Below are 21,692 nucleotides of genomic sequence, written 5' to 3'. Positions count from 1 at the left end.
GCTCTCCCGGCAGGACGACCCCTCGGCCCCGGAACAAAGCCCCGCGGGCGGCGCGCGACCAGGAGGGGGGTCCCCGACGCGACAGGCAAGCGACGCCTCTCCCCGGGCGGGGACGGTTGAGGGCAAGCGCGTGACGCGCGTTTGTCGGGCGCGAGGTGTCAGTCGCAGCAGCGGTAACGAGGAGCCCGAACGCTGAGCGCCAGGCGCCGCGATGCGCACGCGGGCCGCCGCCGGCGCGCCAGTGCGCCTGCGCGCGAAGCCCCGCCCCCGGCCGCCCCGCGCGAAGCCCCGCCCCGCGCGGAGCCCCGCCCCCGGCCGCCGCGCGCGGGGCCGCGCCTCCTCATGGCGGCCGTCGCAGTGTGTGGTATTTAGCGGGCGCGCGCGGCGGGCTCGAGGACGCGCGGAGCGGCGGCGGCGGCGGCGGCGGCCAGGGGGGGAGCCGGGCGGCCGTTGCGGGGCGCGCGCTCGAGCGGCGGCGGCGGCGGCCCAGGGTGTCCCGTCGGTGCCGGCGCGGGGAAGAGGCGGTGGCGCTGCCCGCGGCGGCGGGGGCCGGCGGCGGCGACGGAGCGCGTGTGAGCCGGGACCGGGGTCCGAGGCGCGCTCTCCGCCCACAGGTAAGTGGGGCCCGGCCTGGAGGGAGGAGCCGGCGCGAGGGGCGCCCGGGAGGAGGACGCGCAGGCCGGCCATGGCGGCGGCGGGCAGGCCGGGCGCGGGGCGCGGGCGGCCCCCGGCCCGGCGCCTTTGTCTGGGCCCGAGCGGGGCCGCCGGGCCGAGCGCCGCCCCCCGCCCCTCCCCGCCGGGCCCGGCCCTGCCCGCCGCCGCCGCCGCCGGCCCGCCGGCCCCCGCCCCCGGGCCCGGGCCCAGGCCGGAGAGCGGCCGCGGGGCGGGGAGGGCCTGCTGGCCGCCCGGCCCGGCCCCCGCGCGCCCGGGAGGCGGGCCCGGCCGGGGGAGGCGCCCCGCGCCCCCGGCGCCCCGGCGCCGGCCTTTGTTGTGGAGGGTCCCGGGCTGTGCGGCCAACATGGCGGAGGTCAGCTGAGTGCGGGCAGCGGCCGGCCCTCCGCTCCGGCCCCTCCCCGCCGCCCTTGGCCGCCGCGCCGGCCCCGGCCCCGGCCCCGGCCCCGGGCAGCGTCCCCCGGGGCGCCGCGCGCTCCCCTGCTCCGGCCGCAGCCCGCATTGTGCGGTGGGGAGAGAGCAGCCTCCTCCCTTGTTTGTGTCGTTAGAGAGGAGATCGCGCCAGCCGCTTGCCGGGGAGGCTCCAGCTTCCGATCGCAAACCCCAGTTTTCCTAGGCTCCATTAGTCGGGTCCTTTGGGGTCCTTTCTCGGCTCTCCAGATCTGTAACTTAGGGATGTGGATAACCTGGGCCGCAGAGTTGCGTAGATTTTTCGTTTCCCGTTCCTGGAAAGGTGAGGATTTGTTTGCTCTGACACCCAGAGAAATGCAGTTTGTGCGTTCGGAAAATCCGATTGATTGTGTGGCCGATCTGTCAGAGTCATCGCGGCCATGAGCGTGGACGTAGGACAGCCACCGGGCCGGGCCGCCGGTTCCTGGCAGTTGGACATTTACCACTGCTTGATAAGCGCCTGTCAAGGGTAAATTGTTAACTCTTCGCAGCAGTTGGATGTTCGGAGCGCAGACTCTGTAGCCGGCTCTGGTTCCAACCCTGCCCCACCGGTTTGTGACCTTGGGCGAAATTCTTAAGCATCTCTGCTTCATTTTCCTTATCTGCAAAATGGGTGTCGTGATGGTACCGACTTCATAGGATTGTTGGAATTGATGAGCTAATAGGAAGAAGGGCTTAGAGCTGCGACAGGCCCATGGTAACCGCTCAGTCAGTGTTTGCTGCTACGGCTGTTGTTATTTGGTTACCAAACTTATGAGGTTATCTTGGCATGAGGGAAACGTTGGAAGCGCATAGGCTAGGATTAGTGAAATCACATTATAAAATCGTTAGTGCTTGGGTTTTTCTTTTAGTGCATTTCGTTGTTGCAAAGGAAAATAAGAGGTTTACGTGATAAATTAGACAGGTGTTTTGAGACGATGGCATTTGGAAGGTTTTCTAGTAAGGGATTTGGATAGGTCTTATGGGGTCTGGAATTTAAAAAATCAAGTTGGTTAAAATGAGGTTTCCTTTGAGCACTCTGACCTTCGTGGATCAGTTTGTTTCCAAGGACCGGAGCTAACTGACTTGGAAAGTGGGGCAGTGAGTCCCTTGGAGTGTTAGGTGTCTCCGTCGTCACCATCTTTTAGACATTACTGAAGAGCAGAGTGTAGTGATAAATGTAATGGTCTGGTAATTTTATCAGGGAGATACTGGCTCAAATTGCGAAGGAAGAGGGTGTCGGTTAGCTGTTTGGAGAACTTCGCGATACGTAGATTTTGAGACTTAAAGCAGATTATACAAATTGTATAATTTTTCATTCCGGAAGTAGAAGATATAGACTTTGTGATCAGGAATGGTTAGTTACAACCCTAAAGTCTGCTTTGCCACATATTTCCTTTAGATATATTAGAGAATTGGTCTAAATGACCCCTCTTGGCACCTTTCCAGCATAATTTAGCAACATTTAATATTTTAAACTGAAGTAAAATGCATTAATAGAAATGGAACTTTTCAGGATAAGTATTCCACAATATCTGTAGTTAAGGAGACTGTCGTAATCAGGCTAAAATTAATTGGAGTTACAAAGGAATATCTAGCTAGGGCAGCGTAATTCGAAGGCTAGGACTTTGTTTTCAGTGTTTTGAGAGCCGGTCTTACATAATGAGGGTAACACGGTTTACTAACTTTGCAAAGTGACCACTTATATTTTAAAGCACTTGATTTACTCAGTTTCTAAAGATTGGAGGTTTTTTCCTTTAAAGAGATCTGTTACAGACTTTTGATTATAATGGGTTTTCTGTACACCTTGTAAATGTTTAAATTCCGGATATTTTCGGTATAGACCTCACTACAAAGGTAATTCATATATGAAAACCTCAGACTCCCTGCCCCTCTTCTCCCTCCAGAAAACACAACTGGGGGTAAACTTTTCCTGTTTATAATAAGTTTCCTTAATGGTTTCTTTTAAATAGAAACCATTTTTCTAGTGCACTTTAAACTGGTTTTCCGTGGATATAGTTATGGAGCATGTGCTGCGTAAGGGCAGGGGTCGTGGCTTTAGTTCCTCTGCCATCGGCGCCCGATACTCGATGCGGATCCGGCTCCTGACCAGCTACTGTCAGATGCTGACAGTACTCACATCTCTCTGCTGAAGTTGAGACTCATGTAAGTCTCTCGCCCGCAGGTCATTTTTTCGAGCAGTTTCAGGTTCACAGCAAAGCTGAAAGGAAGGTACTGAGAGATCCTGTACTCGCACATAGCCTTCCATTATCAGCATCCCCAGAGCAGAGCAGTTTTAGAACTGATGTACCCACACGGACGCGTTATCACCCGCCCGAAGCCCATGGTTTACATCATGGTTTGCTCTTGGTGTTGTATGTTATGAGTTTTGACAAATGTATGATGATATGTATCCACTTTTATGTATCAAGGTACTTCAAATTTAAGAGTCCAGCTAAAACCTTTATTGTTTCTAACAGGGCGTCCAAGGCTTTCACCCTCCACCCCCAGTTAGTCATCAAACCCTAGTGTCTGGTCAGCTCCAATCTGGCATTGCTTCTCTCTGATTTTCTCATTTCTAGTCAGTCTTTCTCTTCTGCCTTCTAAGCGGTCTGCCTGCTTCTGGTCTCTGTCCTCCCTTCGGTTCTTCCTACTGCCATTTAAGGGAGCTTTCTAACGTGGGTGACTTCCAGGGCCATCAGTATAAAGTTCCTCGATATGGGTAGTAAGTACACGGCTTCTCTTGAGCTGGCTCTATAGTTACTTCCCTGCCGTTCCCACCGTGTGCGTGCAGGTGCCTGTATGCATCATGTTTTCTCCCCCCGAACTCTCATCCCAGCCTGACATCACTTAGCTGAGATGCTCCTTCTGGACTCCCCGCTTGACGTGAGCGTCATCTCTCGTGTTCCCGTAGCCCTCTCTGCTCGGCCCCACTGTACTGCGTATCCCCCTGGACTGTAATGTACCCCCACACCGTGGACTGCAGCCTCTGTGGGAGCTTTGTTTTGATCCCCTCTGTCTAGGGTTCAGCATTTTTCTGGTACATAGTATATATATATATCTCGAATGATTGACATTAACAGTATCACACTATCCTTAATGTGCTTCTCCGGCCTCATCCTCCATTTCTCTTACCTACTCAAACCGAATTCCTTTTGTTTCTTGAACTCTATCTGTACTTTAACATCTCTGTGCCTTTGCTCATGACCTTTGAATCTCAGTGTCTTATCTGTGCTACTTTGGGCAGATTACTTAACTTCTCCAAGCCACTGTTCCATTAGCATGTGAACATTTATTAAGTATATTGACCCCCGCCCCCTGCCCGCCCCTCAGTGCCCTGTTGCTAGAGTGGCAGTATAGTTCGGTGGTCCAGAGGACAGGCTCTTAAGAGTAAAACCTGGCTGTGTCCCTTGGCTCGCTCCGGTATTCGCTGTGTTTGTGACTTTGAGCTCCATGAGAGCGGGGACACTGCCTGCTTCTGCATCTGAAAGCACATTGCCTAACTCAAAGCGCTTAAATATTGAAATACTTCATTTCTCTAAATATTGCCACTTATATTCTAGTGAGGGAAGCAAAAATAATTAAGAATTGTGATATGTACTATAAAGGAGTCAAAAGCGCTGGAGTAAAGAATGGGGGGGGTAGCCATGGGACCTGCTGTCAGAAGCGGTGACACTTAAGCTGTGATAAAGGGATCAGGAGCCTGGAACCGGGGAATAGAGAGCAGCTCCCCCTGAAGGAGCAGGTGAAGGCCCCCGGGAATGAGCCTGGCCTGGTCTGGGAATTCAGAGGAGAGGGTTGCAGGAGCAGAGGGCGGAGGGGAGGAGGCAGGCAGGGGGTCTGATCCTGCAGAGTCAAAAGTAAGTTTTATTTTAAGGGTACTGAGAAGCCATCAAACAGTTTTAATTAAAGGAGTAATGTAATCCACTTTTAACTTTTGAGATTGCTTTAGCTGTTTGGAGAATTGATTGGTTTGAATTGATCTCTTTGATCAGGCAGGAAGTAGTTGATGGTGACCTGGATTAAGGTGGTGGCAGTGAGGACGAGGAGAAGTAGATGGATTTGAGATGGATTTGGAGACGGCATTAACAGGACTTGCTGGTGGGTTAGATACGCCAGGCGAGGGAGGGAAGGAGTTCCAAGGTTCCCGGCTTGAGCTGCCGTGGCTGGTGGTGCCGTTTACCAACATGTGGAAGGCCAGATGGGGCATGAGACAGAGGGCATGGGACGGAGGGGTCGTGATAAAATTCAAAGGCCCGGTTTGTTGCGTGAGAGGTATCTTAAGAGACGTCCAAACTGACCCAGTGAGGTAGAAGGGGAATCGGGGATCTGGTGTCACAGAAGCCACATGGGAGATACTGGAGCGTGTTTGGAAGTCACAGGGAATGAACCAGTAGAAAGGAGGGAGAGACCGATGCAGCGCGCAGCGAAGGGATAATGGGGCGTGAAGTCTTGAGATGGTGAGGGGACCGTGAGGACAGGCCGCTGCTTCCATTCTGACAGGAGGGGAGGAGGTGGCAAGTCAGCGTTCCATGGCTTCCGTTGTATTTTTTAGAGGAAGCATGGGCAGAGCCATCAGTGGAGAGTATTTATAGTTAGTGAATATGCTGCTGGGGCAGGTTAAAGATGCCGCAGAGAGAGACACGTTGGAAAACAGCCGAGGGGAAGAGAGGCTCGGAGCTGGGGAATGCGAGCCTCGATGATGCACCATCCTGTTGTTCCCAGGAGATTCCAGGGGGCTCTCTGGAACAATAGTATTGTTATTTTTGCTAAGTATACTATTTTTGTTGAAGTAAAACATAAATCTGTGCAGAAAAGTGCTCAAATTATAAGTGTACAGCTCACTGAATTTTCATAAAGAGCACATTACTCATAACAGCTCCAAGATCAAGAAACGAGAACCTTACCAGAACCAGAAGCCCCTTCTTTCTCCTTGTAATTACCTCCCGCCCACCACCTCTTGACTTGAACGCAGCAGATTGATTTGGCCTTGTTTTCGAACTTCGTCGGAACAGAACAATATAGTAGGTCTCTCACTTGTCTTTGTGTCCCGGTACTTTTACTTTGATTTTTTTTTTTTTTTTTTTTGAATCTTCAGGATGATAAAGGCAAGATAATCCATTCGGGGTCAGTTTAGTCTCTAGGCTTGAGCCACAGTGGCCAGAATGGTATTGGCAAAGACCTTTCATTAGCTTTAAGGTTGCCCAGCCGAGTTGAACTTATTCCATGGCTTCGTCTGTTTTTATTTGCTTTGTTTTAAAGAGCAAGGAAAGGGCTTTGGGGGCACAAGGAAGGAACTAGAAAGAGGAGATTGGATGAGAAAATTTTGGAGAACTAATCTATAGAAAGCAGATATTGTCAGTGAGAAATATTTTCTTAAAAAAATAAGAATTTAATGCCAGTGTTGAATTTTATAGGACGTATATTATGTACTGTACTCGCTATAGTTACTGTCATGTTGCAAAGCTCAGCTAGTGAGGTGAAATTAAGCATAGGTATACTAGCTTCTTTGCAAAGACTGTCTTGGTTTAGCTCATCGTTAAAAACTTCTTGCTTTTTACTCCTCTTTGTGTTTTACCTTTTACTCCTTTGAATTCTGCTGAAGTTCAAGCTTCTGTCGTTGTGAAGGACCCTGGTTTAGCTTCATTAGGAACAACGTTGGATGTGTTGTCAATACAGAGAGTTGTGAGTTAATTTCTACAGACTGTGCTCTTTTGATTTTGTTTGGAGAGGTGATCAGATAAATTTTATTCTGTCTTATAATTAACTTTTAAAGTGCTAAATTTAAGGTTTTTTTAATAAGTATAAATTAAAATGTGTGTATGTGTATATGAAATATGTGGAATTTTAAATGTGAATAGGCTGTTTTAAAAATACTTTTTCCCTGTAGGTATCCATTTATTTGAAGCATTTAAAGAAAAAAAGAATCAAAACAGCATACAAAAATAACTCTTGATTTCTCAGTGTTTCAATTTGTGTATTAAGTCACCAGCAGTTCAATAGAAGGAAAGTGTGGGGACGCAAAATATGCACCGATATTTTAAAATTTATTTATTACCAAAATAGTATATATGCTGTATGGGACATTTGAGAACTGCACACAGAAATGGACCCTCGCCTCCCCCAAGCTCACTCATAATCTGATAATTGGGCAGTAACCATTGCAGACATGAGGGTCTAGTTCCTTGTCTCTGTGTGTGTTTCATATTTTTTGAATCAGCATAGATCTTACTTAAATGCTTGTAGGTATTTTCCCATTAAATGATTACCATATCAGAACTGTACCTGTTTGAGCTGCGTAATTCCAAACGATGAAGTTTGTGCTTATAATCTATACATCTTGCCGTTCTTGATATTCAGTGTTCCGTCTCTGGTATCTGTTTTCTGGTTCTAAGCTTGACCTCCCTCTCCCCTTCTCTAACCCCTCCCCTGAGGTCTTCGAACTCCATTCTGCCATCTTCTCTGCCCCATCGCAGGGGCCGTGCGTGCATACATACCTGTAGACTGATGTTTAAGTTACTTTTTTCTCTGCGCTGTTTGGTTTGTGTTTGTATATTTGTCCCTATGGTTAATACTTTTTTCTTTTCTGTCGTGTCTTCTCTGTGCTTACCGCTCACGGTGCCCCACCCCCTTGCCACTCCTTTAAACGTTCGTGTCGCTTGGATGTCCCATGTCGCCTTCTTCGTCTAGTGCAAAGTTGTCGTCCTCAGTGTCCCTTCACTTTCCTGTGGGTTGTCTTCTGGTCACTGTAGCCCCTGTGTCCTCCCCCTTGGTCCACTCCCTTGCATTCGAGAGCTTGTCCTCCAGGAGCTTCCTGAGCGCACCGCCGGGGGAAGTCATGTTTTGAGACCTTGTATCGTCATTCTGCCCTCTCAACGCTTTTAGGATAATTTGGGTGTAGAATTCTAGAATGGCGATCGTTATCTTTGAGGATTTTAAAAAGCATTGCCCTTTTGCATCTGGCTTTGGATGTTACTGCTCAAAAGTCCAAAGTTCTTTTGCTTTCTGATTTATTTATTCATCTACCAGATGTTTATCGAGCCTGTACTGTGTGCCAGTCACAGTTATAACGGTTTAAACGAGATACATCACTGAACCAGACAAAAATTCTTGCCTTTCAGGTTGGGGGGTGGGTGGGTGGGGAGGCTACAACAACAAATATAATAAATAAGTCAGTTGTATGGCTTGTTAGAAAGTAACACATTCTATGGGAGAACATTGAGTAGAAATGGGGGAGGGAAGGTGGGGAAGAGAAAGGGGTGGAACGGGCAAGGATTGGGGGTGCAGAGTGGAAGCGGCAGTGGGCAGAGTGATGGTCAGTGTTTTAAACAGAGGGGCAGGGCGGGCCTCACTGAGGAACTAACTGACAAGCAGAGGTTCCAAGGAGATGGATATCCAGGAAAAAAGCGTTTCAGGGCAGAAGCCCAGAGGAGCAACCGAGCCATCTGCAACGAGGAGGCTAGTGGAGGGAGCGAGGGGCAAGAAGTGGGGATGAAGTCGGCGAGTAGAGGCAGCGCGCCGCCAGAGTGCCCGCTTCGCGGGCTGTTTCGGGTCTTAGCTGTCGCCCGGGGATGGGTTGCCAGTGGGGGCGGGGAGTGGGGGGCGGTGAGCAGAGGACTTGACGTGATCTGATACCAACTCCAACTGGATTTTTCTGATCGCTGTGCTCAGAACACGTGGGATGGAGGTGGGGAAACGAGGATGGACGCAGGGAGACTGGCCAGAGGATGTCGGGGTGATCCAGGCGAGGCGTCACGCTGGCTGTGGCTGTAGGCTCGCGCCGGGGGTGTGAGGAGTGGCTGGACTCTGGATGTCTTCAGAGGCGGCACAGTAAGGGTTCCGGGCCGTCGTAGACTTGAGGTGTGAAACGAAGACTCAGGGCGAGCGGCTGGAAGGATGGCGGATGGCGTTGCCGTCGGGTGGGGGGAAGGCTGTGGGTAGCGCCGCCTGGGAGGAGGTAAGGAGTTCAGCCTCGCCCCCCACTCTGCCCCTAAGCGTACCTCGGAGGCAGGCAGATGTATGAATCTGGGGTTTAAGACCAATCTAGAGAGGTTTTTTTTGTTTATTTTATCTGGGCTGGAGATAAAAATTTTGAAGCCCTTGGCAATATCAGTGGAATTTAAAATTACAAGACCGAACGAGGTCACCGAAGTGAAGAAAAGTGGCCTGCGGACAACTCTGAGACGTGGGGGACGGAGCAGGGACCGCCCGGAAGCCGGGGCCGCCGGGGCGACGGGCACGTTGGGGGTGCGGCGTTGGGGGTGCGGCGGACGCGGCCCGCCGGGCGGGGCCTCAGTGCAGTGGGTCGTGGGGTCCGCTCGCCGTGTGGCGTGGTCCCCGCGTGCCGCATCTTCTCACCAGCGTGTGCGCGCTTCGGTGAACACCGCGTGGTCGTCTGGCGTCGCGTCACCCGGATGCGCCGTCTGGGTGGGAGGCTCCCCGCTGCTCTCCTCTGCGGCCGCCGTGGGCAGAGCCCTGCGGTGCCTCTCGGGGCCGGCGTGACGCTCCACGGGCACCGGGCGCTCAGCCGCCCGGCCCACGTGCTTTCTGATGATTCAGAACGTGCCGTTACTGTTTTTCAGACTATTAGACAGGATCATAAAACATTTTTAATTTTCGTAGAAAAATTTGGACCTCCGCCATAAGAACAGACTCTTTGAGGGAAACTAGAGTTTGAGTTAATTCCCGTGGTGTGTCCTTCTTTGAAACAACTAAACTCGGTTTGGTTAGCGTTTCAGATGTAACGTTTGTGAAGACACCAACTATAGCTATTACAATGGAATATAGTTTAATTTGTGACGATTTTACATCCTGAGAGAATGTAAAACAGGGTAATAAACAGTTGTGTTCACACTTGGACGCACATAGCTCAGTGGCTGGTGTTTGGGGGCTTCTGCTGGACACGGGTGTGAGACTTGGTCACACCGCAGCAGCAGCGATTGTGTTGTAATCTTGACTGACGCGTCTTCGATCACTTGAAGTGCGTTTCCTTAATTCTGCTACTCACTGACGTGTGCTGAGAAATGAGGCGGCTCAGAAAGCCTGTCCGACCCTCCCACTCATTTCTTGTTCTTGCTCCTGTCGTGACGCTTCGATTTAACGTCTGACGGTCTGACGGTCTGACGGCGAGCCCACGCGGCCAGAGTCTGCTGCTTTGATACCAAAACAAAACGAAGCAAAAACCAACCTCGAGCGACTGCTTGCTATGACTAAAGGTTTGGTTTAAATAGTTTAGGGACATTTTAAATATTTTGGTCAATATTAACATTGAAAAGATAGGTTGGATGCTATATTCTGTACCACACTGAGAAGGAGATGGTGCTTTACTATTTTTTAGTTATTCGTAAGATGTGGAGATTTAGGGACAAAGCAGACAGTCTGACTCTGTTCTTATTACTTCTTAAATTTTCCGATCTTTAATTTTCTCATCCGCAAAATGGACATATAACCGACTTTATGAGACGTAAATGAAGCGTGTGTGCGAAGGTGCTGGCACCCTGCCTTAAAGGTTGGTAGGTGCCCAGTGTAGCTTTGTGCACAGCACACTGATTTTTATCGGATTTCCGACAATTCCAAATTGAGGTTATGAAAATAACACAGAAGGTTAAAACATCAGTTTTCAGTACAATCCTGTGTAATCTGGGTCTTTTTTATTCGGTGGTTCATTGCAGGGTTCCTAGTTTGGCTCTGCAAACATCGCTAAGTGAGTTTGTTCGTAATGTATGGAACGGTCCCGCGTATTTGACCTCACTTAATGTCCAAAAAACCTGTTGCCAGTTTTCTTATTTCACAAATGAGAAAGTTGAGACTTGGGATATTGTAATTTTATACCATATCAAAAATAATTAGTGTCAAAGTAGAAATTCAGATTTGAACTTCTGATTCCAACCAAATTCCCTGTTCTTTTTACTATATATAGGTGCATGTCTCGAGGTTATCAGTAGCGTATTACTAAAAAGTGAAATTACTGTCTGGGAATTGATGGGTTTATGAAATTCTGATGGCACAGCCTTTTGAAAACTAGAGAACTGGCATGGAAATACATCGAATTTTTTAAGATTATGTTTATGTTGATAAAATGATGTATTTTACCACAGCCTTACTATTTTTTAAATGAGCTTTATTTTTTAGAGGAGTTATAGATTCACAGCAAAATTGAACAGAAGGTCCAGAGATGTCCCATATTCACCCTGTCCCCCCCCATTCATAGTCTCCCCATTATCAACCTGCCCTCCCACCAGAGGGTACATTTATTATAATTGATGCACCTACCTTGATACATCACTATCACCCAGAGTCCATGGTTTACACATAATTGTATATTATGAATTTTGACAAATGTACAATGATATGTATTCACTGTTATATTATACAGAACAGGTTCACCACCCTAAGAATCCTTCATGATCTACTTATTCACCCTTCCTTCCCCCACTAACCCCTGGCGAACACTGATCTCCACAGTTCTGCCTTTTCCAGAATGTCATATAATTGGAATCATACAGCATGTGTCCTTTTCAGATTGGCTTCTTTGAATTACTAATATGCGTATAAGGTTCTTCCATGTCTTTTCATGGCTTGATAGATTGATTCTTTTTAGCTCTGCTTAATAATCCATTGTCTGGATGGACCAGTTTATCCACTGACCTACCAAAGGACATCTGGGTTGCTACCAGGTTTAGGTAGTCATGAATAAAGCTGCTGTAAACATCTGTGTGCAGGTTTTTGTGTGGATGTAAGTTTTCAGCTCACTTGGGTAAGTACTGAGGAGCGTGATTGCTGGATCTCACGGCACCGGTATGTTTAGTTTTGTAAGAAACTGCCAGACTGCCTTCCGCAGCGGCTGCACCGTTTCGCATCCAGCAGCAGTGAGTGGGAGTTCCTGTGGCTCCGCATGCCCAGCAGCGATTGGTGGTGTCAGTGTTCTGGATGCTGGCCATTCTCGTAGGTGTGTAGTGGTCTCCTGTTGTTTCAACTCACATTTCCCTGATGCCGTATGATGTGGAGCAAGTTTTCATATGCTCATTTGCACCTGTGTATCTTCTTTGGCGAGGTGTCTGTTAAGGTCATTGGCCCATTTTTAAATCAGGTTTTCTTTTTGTTGAATTTTAAGAGTTCGTTGTACGTTTTAGATAATAGTCCTTTATCAGATATGTCTTTGGCAAATGTTTTCTCTTTGGCAAATGTCTTCTCATTCTCTTGACAGTGTCTTTTGCAGAACAGAAATTTTAAATTTTAATCAAGTCCAACTTACCAGTTGTTCTTTTCTGGTTCATGTCTTTGGTGTTGTTTCTAGAAGTCATTGCCAAACCCAAGGACATCTCGATTTTCTCCTATGTTATCGTCTAGGAGTTTTATAGTTTTACATTTTACATTTCGGTCTGTGATCCATTTTGAATTAATTTTTGTGACAGTGTTAAGATCTGGGTCTCGATTCATTTAGCTTTTCTATTTGCCAAACCATGGCCTGACCTTACCTCACCTCTTAGCAGGTTCCACATGGTCAACTGTACCATTTTTTTCCTACTTCCTTACCATATGGCTTTTAAATTATTTCAAAGTTATTTGCAACTTGCCAGCATTTATATTTACATTCTGATATGTAATCATAATGCCCCAGTATAGTCTTAGTTCTGTGTTTAGATGGAGTTGCTCCTGACTAGCCTTAATCCTTTTACAACAGGATCACCGTTTCCAAATTACTTATTTTCATTCATCACTTGATTTGATTACTTTATCAAGTAATTTTCTTCAGGGTTTATAGATGTTATATTCTTTGAGTTATTGCATATTTAAACATGTCTGCCTCTTGCCTTTTTAAAAAATGTTTTTCTGATTACAGAAATAATACAAGTTGCTTATAAGAATATAATAAAGCATAGTCGATTCTGATAGTGGTGCGTGGGTGAGTCTTTGGATATCTTCTTAAATCTCCGTCTTCCCTTGACTTCTGAGATACGGCCCTTTCCCAGTTGTCTCTCACCTTGGCTTTGCTTCTGAGTTCTTTAGACTTCTGCTGCTTAGCATGGGCCTCAGCCAGGAGCATTGGTCATACCTGGGAGCTGGTTAAAAATGCAGAATCTCAGGAACAGCTTCAGACTAGTTCTGATTCTAAATCTGATTCTGCATTTTTAACAAGATCTCTAGGTGATTAGTAAGCACAATAAAGTTTGAGAAGTGTCGCAGTCTAGGGGCTACTACCTTTTCCTTTAATGAACCCTTAAATCTTTAAGTGTTGAGATTTCTCTTATCTTAGGCAAGCCCCCCCCTTGGACTTCAGGTAGCATCTGGCTGTTAACTCTTAATCTCCAATCTGAGCTCTTTTGTATATCAGCTACTTTTTTTGAATAGACATCTCACAAGCATCTCCTACTTTGCATCTCATTTATTATATTTCAGTATCTAATGTAGTGCCTAATAGGTTCTAATTAAGTATATGCTATTTTTTTTTTTTAACCAGAGGTGGAACCCTCAAAATACAGCGATTTAGGCATTAAAAAAAAAAGCAAATGTACTTTGCTTTACATGTTTGAGTTAGGGGCTGCATTTTCCTCTTCATTTATGTGTCATCACCTTCGTTCAGACCAGACTTCTGTCTTCATCGCCTTCTGTTAGGTCCTCTGTCCTGGGCTTTCCCCACTGCAGATGCTCAGTCTGACTCAGGCCCGTAACTCTTCTTCTATAGCTACAGAGTTTTCAGAATTACTTTGAGGGAAAGGGTGCTTTTAGGGAAATACATACAATTAAAAAAACTTTTCTTATTACTTTGCTACAGTTCTGGAAACTAAAAATAGGTTGCTTAACTTTTTTCTTAGCATTGTTTTATAATGAGGTTTGATTTTTCACTTTTAATGTTTTAAGATGCCAAATTTTTAATGAGACCATCTAAATTTTAATTTTGTCTGTTTAGGAAATAAATCTTAAAATAGAAGCAATTTTTTTTTTTTTTTTAAACAAACTAACTTTCTGCACAACACTCATCACAATGTCATATGTAGTAAGTACCTTTTCCTGCAAAAAGGAGTTGAGGAAAGGAGAAAGCCCTTAAATGTTTGGAATGAAGTAGTTCCATTTAACCCACTGATTTCAGATACAGAGCAAATTTATAATCTGAGCCTGTATTTTTTATTTTACAGTAAATAGCAATTTCTAAGAATAGTTTTTGGAGAAGTAAAAGGGGTAACGATATTTGCATCTTACTTTTTTCCCTAACTTAAGAATGCAAATTTTACTTATTACTTTGACTTGACATTTTGCAGTCAGATTAATTTTTATAAAGCATTTCTTAATTTCTCCCCTTGAAGGACATACAGCTAAAAATCACCAGTATCCTATCACCCAGATAACTGGTCATTTTCTGGTGCAGACATAGTCTTCCGAGTTTCTGAGCCCGCCCGGCTACTTCCCATATATGTTCTTTTTATAACTTGCTCAGTGATACGTTGTGGTCCATTTTCCATGTCTGTTTCTGTTTCTCCATTTTCAACTTTCATTTTTTAAGTAACAGTATTAGCCTGCTGCCATTGCTATAAACATAACATTTTCACAGGTCCAGTGGCAGGGATTAGGATGGGACATCTTTGAGGTGGGGCATGTATAATAAGGCCTGCCGTAGTGACATTTGTAAACTGGAAGAAAATGGCAAGCACAGCATCGTTATGTATTAGGGTAGCCAGGCATGTGATTATGACTGATCAGAGAAATTCTTCATCTGCCATTTAATAAAAGGAGGCAGGTTCCCACCCGAAATTGAGAATAAAAGTTGAAGTCCACCTGCTTCTGTATGTTAGTGTGTCAAAACAGTGGTTGAATGCTCTGAAATTATTAGTACAACATTAAAGGCTGACTCTAAAGTGTTTTTATTTAGATTGAAACCTCTTTAAACTTTATACCAAACCAGGCTTGATACAGTCTTTGGACGGTATAGGTAGGTAGTGCACTCTTGGAAAATTTTGGATGTTTGCTTTACTTTGGATTCTTTGGGCTCATTTTAGTGTAATGGAGTTTGCCTGATATTTCCAGCTCTTTGTAAAATCAGTGTGGATAAGTATTACACCTAGTTGAGAAATTCTGTTAAGGTTTATTGTGCTAAAAATTAGTTAAATGACAGTTGGTCTTTGGCAGACATGATTGGTCCCCTTTACAAGCTACACTTACATGCGTCTTAGAGTGTGTGTCTGGGACCCACTGGTTCTAGGTCTCTAGGTTGATGACCCCAGGCAGGGAACTTTTGGAGGTCTCAGGTGAATCCTTCCATATTCAGAAATATGTATCACCTGTGATATATAAGTTACCCACCTACCTCCTTTAATCTCAGCAAAAGCCACGTGAGGCCGGAAATGTCCCAGTTTCATAGCTGAGCAGGCCGCGAAGGCCGGGTGTGGATCCAGGTGCAGATGACTCCAGGACACTTGGGCTTTTCCTGTCCCCACGCACTCGCTGAGGAGTTTGTCCGTGGATCAGTGGTTTTCAGATGGTGCTGTGAGGCTCTCTGCAGGTCCTTCCGCAGTTTGGGGGAAAAATGATTTCCTTTTTTGGCACAAGGAATCAGTAATCCCCTTGTTTTATACATTTGGGTTCTGTCTTAATTCTGTTTGGAAAGAGTTTCTGTGCCTAAAACATTTGAAGTGCCTGCCCTGGAAACCTGAGACCTATCCAGAATGAATATGTATTAGACAATTAAAAACGCGGGTAATGATAGTTTATTTATTTCTACTCCTAATGATGTTTTCTGTTGCCTAATAGTAAAATAAGGTGAAGTGATTGAACACGCTATTAATAGGGTGGAAGAAAGTGATTCGAGTTGAAATTTGATCCGAAAGTGGGTAATCTACAATTTCCGGTCCAGGATTCACTCCCACTGTCAGCTCTAGCTGCGTTTACAGGCGGCCCTAAGCATGATGTAATGACAGGTTGCACCTGAACGCACCAGCTGACGCAATGCAAATCTGAGGCCCGGAACTTTATTGGGGCAAGGGTGATGCGTGTTTAAAAACAAAACAAGCTGCTCTGTTTTATGAGGCCATTTAGGATGACTTTCCCAGAGTGGGAAGACAGTAAGTACAGTTTCAGTTTGGAGGTTGAAGTAGGAGCTTAATATGGCTACGCGGTTACTGCTCTCACTGCAGCCCTTTCACGGGGGAGGGGGAGTTTAAAATACGGCGCTGACGGGTAGAAATGGAGAAGTGACTTAGATCTGAGGCAATACTGAAGTTGAGCCCGGGGAATAGTTATCGGATGAGGTGAGGAGAATGCTTTTTACTCTGTGAAAACAGAGTTGGAAGGGTTTAACCGGGAGAGTGCTGGATAGTGCAGATAAGGGCGCTTGTCTGGCCACGTATCTCCCATATACTCTGTGTAGCTCTGAGGCTGGAACCCCACGAAATTGCCGATATCCGAGTATTTTGGCCTACAAAAAGGTCACGATCGACCTAAGTGTAAGCTGGTGGAGGTGCTGGGGGTTAAGGGGATTTGCTCTCCAGGGTCGAAGTTGCCCATGCGGTGCTCTGGAGCCGCCCTGTGCCAGGCGGGGCGGGGCCTAGACGGGGCGGGGCCTCGGCGGGCGGGGCCTGGGCTGGCGGAGCTGGCAGGCACGCCCCCACCCGCCGCCTGCGCCGCCCTGGACCTGGGAGCCGCTGGCAGGCTGGCACTCCCGGGCGGGGCCGGCTTTCCCAGCTACGCCCGGCCCAGCCGGCTCTTGGCTTCAAATGGCCCTTCTCGGTGTAGCTCCAGAGCCGGCCCCGAGAGCGCCTCCCTGTCCAGGTTCTCCACCGCGCACCTTCTGCCCCGTCCTTTACCCGAGCCCGGAGCCTAGCTCATGAATCTGGAGAAGACAAACTGCTGAGACAGAGGAAGATTTAGGGCCCAGCGCAGGCCAGCCCAGCGATGGCGCCCATTTTTGGAGACGCAGTCGAATTTGAGCTCCGGGAGGTGTGGTCCACTGCACTTGGGACGGGAGAGGCCTCGTTTCTGTGCCTCCGTAGCCGGTGCTTCTGAAGGGCGAATGGAGTGGATGGAGCAGGGCGCTCCCCTTCGCTTCTTGACGGCGTGACCCCTACCCCGACATGCTTAGGGACAGAAGCTGTTCAGGAGGGGCCTCTGCTACAAACTGTCTTTGCGGCTGGGGGAAGGGCTGCGCGCTGCCTGCCTGCTCATGACGGGGAAGTCGGCCCTGACTTTTCTGTACTCCTGGAGGGGCGTCTTGCTCACGTGTTTACCAGCCGCTTGGACAAGGAAGAGGAAAGGTATTGGTATTTAAGAGACTGGGTTGCTTAAGCTGCGAACCGGGGAAGTTGTGAGCGGTGGAATCCGACTGGATGAGGGACTGGCTGCAGCGCGATTGAGCTCGCAGTGCTGTTTTTCTGGGTCTGCTGTGCTTTGCTCAGTTTAAATCAAACTTCATGTTATGCCACGACTTCTGCAGTTGTCTGTCTTGAGTTCTCGGTTCCTGCTCGGTCCTGCTGGGTTGCTAGGGGAGCTGTGTGGTTGTCCCACGTTTGGAGGTGGGGCAGGGTTCCTGTCCTCTGTAGCAGCTGCTGTCCTGTAACACCTGCCACATTTCACTTGTTCTTCACACTTCGAATAGGAATTTAAATCGAGCTTTCTACAATGTTTGGAAAAATAGGAAAGATGTTATAACATGAACCCGAACTACTGATGATACATGTATAACTCTTTTGCTAGGCCAAGAAATGAAAGCAGCGTTTTCTTGCTTAGTAGTTACGTCAAATGCAGACCGAGTGTACAGACCCTCCACGTGATTAGCCATTTTGGTTTGGTGATTTGAAAGACATAAATGGCTTAGACTGTTTTGTGCCTAAGAAACCACTTTTCAATTATTATTGCTCACTTAAATGAGCAGCATAAAATGGACCCTGAAATAGGCAGACAGCAAATATGGGGGTTCTGGCAGTGCTGTAACCCCATCGTTTTACAAGTGCCCTGAAATGCATGGATCATCATTTGCACAGAGTCTCCTCTGGGAAACCGGATTACAGGAGAGGCCCTTTGTAGCTTTTTTGTTGGGCTGGAACACCTGGTTATACAGGTGTCAGATGGTAACTGATTCATGTTGTCCTAAATCTATGTGATGAGCCACATTCTGATGGAATTCTGCTATACTTTTGTTTCCCCTTGAACTTTAGCGTTTTCCTTTAGTGACAGTGGAGTTAATCTTTTGGCACCCTCAGCCCCCATTTACGGTGTCTATTCTTGAATAATGTAACCCAAATTGCATTTACATGGTAACCCGCATTGTTTTTTTAAAGTTAAATTCTTTGCAACAGAATGATGATTATAATTGAAAATACATTAAATTTGATGCATTACCTTTTAATTTTGTAGAAATATGTCTTATATAGTTGTTGGGACTGATCTTGTGTCACCCAGACAGACTCTTGAGAACAGGAGCTTGTTTTCTTTATCTTTCATTCAGCCTCTCAAGTTAGCTACAGTGTTGATCGTTTCTTCCAGATGACATTTATTTCTCAATGTTTACGACTGTGACTGTGCTGATGAATGTCTTGGCAACAGCGGCGAGCCGTAGGGTACGGAGGGTTCTTCACCTGTGGCTCAGGCCCCCATCCCCAGTGTCGTGTGTGTCTCTGGTGCTTTTATTTTTATTCTTTGTTTACCTTTTCCTGACTTTCCTGACATTTCTTCCCCTTTGCAAATTATATCTGATTTATATTGTGGAATGGAAGTAGAATAGAATGATTTATTTTCTCTAAATACCAGCTTAAAACTGAGGATGGCCCTCCATTCGTCCTCCGTCCTCCCTCACTTTGGAGGGGGCACTGATCAGGAGCAAACAAGACTAACGTGGAGCTGACGTTGCCGTCCCGGGCAAAGACTTGGTAGACGAAGATGGACAGTGGGCTGGCAGCAGGCCCTGTGGCCCTCCATTCCCACACACACCGAGGCCAGACAGCCGGTTCTTACCAGGGGGACTTAGAGAGCCCACACCTTGGTGATCCCTTGGGTCACTTAAAACTCCCTGTAGCTGTCTGACGCGGCCGGGAACCGCTTAGACTGAGCAGGGGCAATAGGGGCGTTGAACGCGGGGAGGAGGAAGTCCAAGCGGCACTGGCACTGAGAGGATCGCACTGACGACGCTTAGCGCCCCCTAGTGGCCGCCACCCGCTTTCTGTGTCAGCGTTCACTCCGTGCGGTCCACCCAAGGCTGATTTTTTTTACCTTTTTTTTTTTTTAAGGGCATTCTAAAGTGTTCTGAAACATTTTGAAGAGAGATTTCAACCAGTGTGGAACCCTTAATAATCCAAAGGCATATTTTGTGTAATTTACGTTTTTATAACCCTGTTTATCTTCCTTTATTTTGCTCACACTAAAGTTTGCATAGGACCCGTATTTCTGGGATGTAAACATTTGTAAAACAAGTTCAAGCTGCCATCACGTTTCCCTCGCCTCCTTTTATTCTTATTTACGTTTTTATTGCAGAAATGAGCCGCCAGACTGCAACAGCTTTACCCACGGGAACGTCGAAGTGCACGCCGTCCCAGAGGGTGCCCGCCCTCACCGGCACCACCGCGTCCAACAATGACTTGGCGAGTCTTTTCGAGTGTCCGGTCTGCTTCGACTACGTGTTACCACCCATTCTGCAGTGTCAGAGTGGCCATCTTGTTTGTAGCAACTGTCGCCCGAAGCTCACATGCTGTCCAACTTGCCGGGGCCCGCTGGGGTCCATCCGCAACTTGGCTATGGAGAAAGTGGCCAATTCAGTACTTTTCCCTTGTAAATATGCCTCTTCCGGATGTGAAATAACCCTGCCACACACAGAAAAAGCAGACCACGAAGAGCTCTGTGAGTTCCGGCCTTACTCCTGCCCGTGCCCCGGCGCTTCCTGCAAGTGGCAAGGCTCCTTGGATGCGGTCATGCCGCACCTGATGCATCAGCACAAGTCCATCACGACCCTGCAGGGAGAGGATATCGTGTTCCTTGCCACGGACATAAACCTCCCGGGGGCCGTGGACTGGGTGATGATGCAGTCCTGCTTCGGCTTTCACTTCATGCTAGTTTTGGAGAAACAGGAAAAGTACGACGGTCACCAGCAGTTCTTTGCAATCGTACAGCTGATAGGAACACGCAAGCAAGCCGAGAATTTTGCATATCGACTTGAGCTAAATGGTCATAGGCGGCGATTGACTTGGGAAGCCACGCCTCGCTCTATTCACGAGGGCATCGCGACAGCCATTATGAATAGTGACTGTCTAGTCTTTGACACCAGCATTGCACAGCTTTTTGCAGAAAATGGCAATTTAGGCATCAATGTAACTATTTCCATGTGTTGAAATGGCAATCAGACGTTTTCTGGCCAGTGTTTAGAACCGTTGCTTTCAGTTTCACAGAGAATAGGCTCCGTCTCGCCTGCCAGCCTGAACTGTTGGTAGGTGGAAGCTAGACACGCGAAGGTAAATAAACGGAAAGGCTGTTAAATACGGGAAGCAGTTGCATGTAGTAACACTAATATATTTAAAAATAAGTCAACAGTAAACCACTGAAAAAAATATATATATACACCCAGGATGGGCATCTTTTGTATTAAGAAAGGAAGCATTGTAAAATAATTCTGAATTTGTGTTCGTTATAGACTGAGTGTACTGTTGGAAAATACTGGGTTTTTGTGTTTCGTTTCTGTTCTGTTTTTGCGTGTGTGGGCGTGTGTGTGCGAGCGCGCGTGCGTGTGGATTTTTTTCCTTGAACTGACAAGCCATGTGGGGTGGTCTTGGACCACTGCTTTTCCCTGTTGTGAGTCGGTACATAGTGCTGCTCTGTGTGTATATTTTTTGTGTGTATTTGCTAATTTTTATTAATTCTAGTTTTTCATTAAATAAATTTGACTTTCTTTTCTGTAATTCAGGCTTTTCCTCACCTTTTTTTGTACCTTTTAAAAGTTAGTGTCTTTTTGATATGCATAATTGTTTATGGTAAAGCTTATACATATGTGTTCCATACATATTTTCTTTCTCCCTATTAATCAGTTCATTAGAAATATTTTAAATTCAGCTATTTTGTGAAGGTAAGAGTTCCAGAAGGGAAAGGTAATATTGGAAGAATTATCAGAAGCTATTTAAAGCAGCTGTAAGATGGTCGGTCGGTCTCTTGTGTGCTCGTGGGCGCTTTCTCCCCCCCGCCCCCCATCTCGCCCTCCCTCCCGAGCCTCCCCACCCCCTTCTCCAGTTGAGTCACACCTTCAGACTTACTCACTGAAAGGTTAGGGTATACTGATTTTTTTTTTAAATGTCGAAAAAAAAATCAGGCTCTTTTTTTCCCCCAAATATCTTGGACAAATCACATATGTTTAAAATTTGTTCTTGTATTTATTGGTTTTGCAAAAGAAGGCATCGTCTTACACAGTATTTGTAATTAAAAGCAAATCATTTGTTTAAAAAAGGCAGTTTGCAAAAAAAAATGTTTTTGGTCTTTTATAATTCTCATTAAAAGAATATCTGGCAAATTAAAAACTCTTTTGTGTTTGCTTCAGCTCTAAGCTTGATTAACATCCAAAGTTATTTTCCTGTTCCCATCTGTACACGATAGCAGAAGGCAACGTCCCGTCTTTGGAAACGTAGCGT

General features: G+C 46.9%; 2 protein-coding genes across 7 annotated transcripts in view; one reads left to right on the top strand and one right to left on the bottom strand.

Moving 5' to 3' along the window:
• The first annotated feature begins 462 nt into the window (after window positions 1–462).
• SIAH1 (siah E3 ubiquitin protein ligase 1) lies at window positions 463–21,581 on the top strand. Of its 6 annotated transcripts, none has more exons than XM_039880809.1 (2): window positions 463–614; window positions 19,558–21,581. In XM_039880809.1, exon 2 carries the CDS (start codon window positions 19,560–19,562, stop codon window positions 20,406–20,408), a length of 849 nt encoding a protein of 282 aa, XP_039736743.1. In that variant the 5' UTR covers window positions 463–614; window positions 19,558–19,559; the 3' UTR covers window positions 20,409–21,581. The 6 variants fall into 6 exon arrangements, with proteins under 6 accessions (XP_039736743.1, XP_039736741.1, XP_039736745.1 ...); XM_039880807.1 differs by lacking the exon at window positions 463–614 and adding an exon at window positions 1,122–1,405; XM_039880811.1 differs by lacking the exon at window positions 463–614 and adding an exon at window positions 1,421–3,267.
• Window positions 20,392–21,692, bottom strand: part of LONP2 (lon peptidase 2, peroxisomal) — a 63,537-nt gene continuing 62,236 nt past the window's right edge. The window contains exon 17 of the mRNA XM_039880804.1: window positions 20,392–20,514. Within this exon, the coding sequence (XP_039736738.1) occupies window positions 20,392–20,514 (123 nt within the window). The remainder of the gene's footprint in view (window positions 20,515–21,692) is intronic.

Source organism: Pteropus medius, unplaced genomic scaffold (assembly GCF_902729225.1).
Source record: "Pteropus medius unplaced genomic scaffold, Ma_sr-lr_union100, whole genome shotgun sequence".
NCBI lineage: Eukaryota > Metazoa > Chordata > Mammalia > Chiroptera > Pteropodidae > Pteropus > Pteropus medius.
Note: the sequence above shows the minus strand (reverse complement) of the source record. Positions and strands in the feature narration are given on the sequence as shown.

Coding starts and splice junctions, on each gene's coding strand:
- SIAH1 (XM_039880806.1), top strand. CDS start 17,255: ATGACGGGGAAGTCGGCCCTGACTTTTCTGTACTCCTGGAGGGGCGTC. Junction 17,346..19,557: donor TTGGACAAGGAAGAGGAAAG/GTATTGGTATTT, acceptor TTTTTATTGCAG/AAATGAGCCGCCAGACTGCA.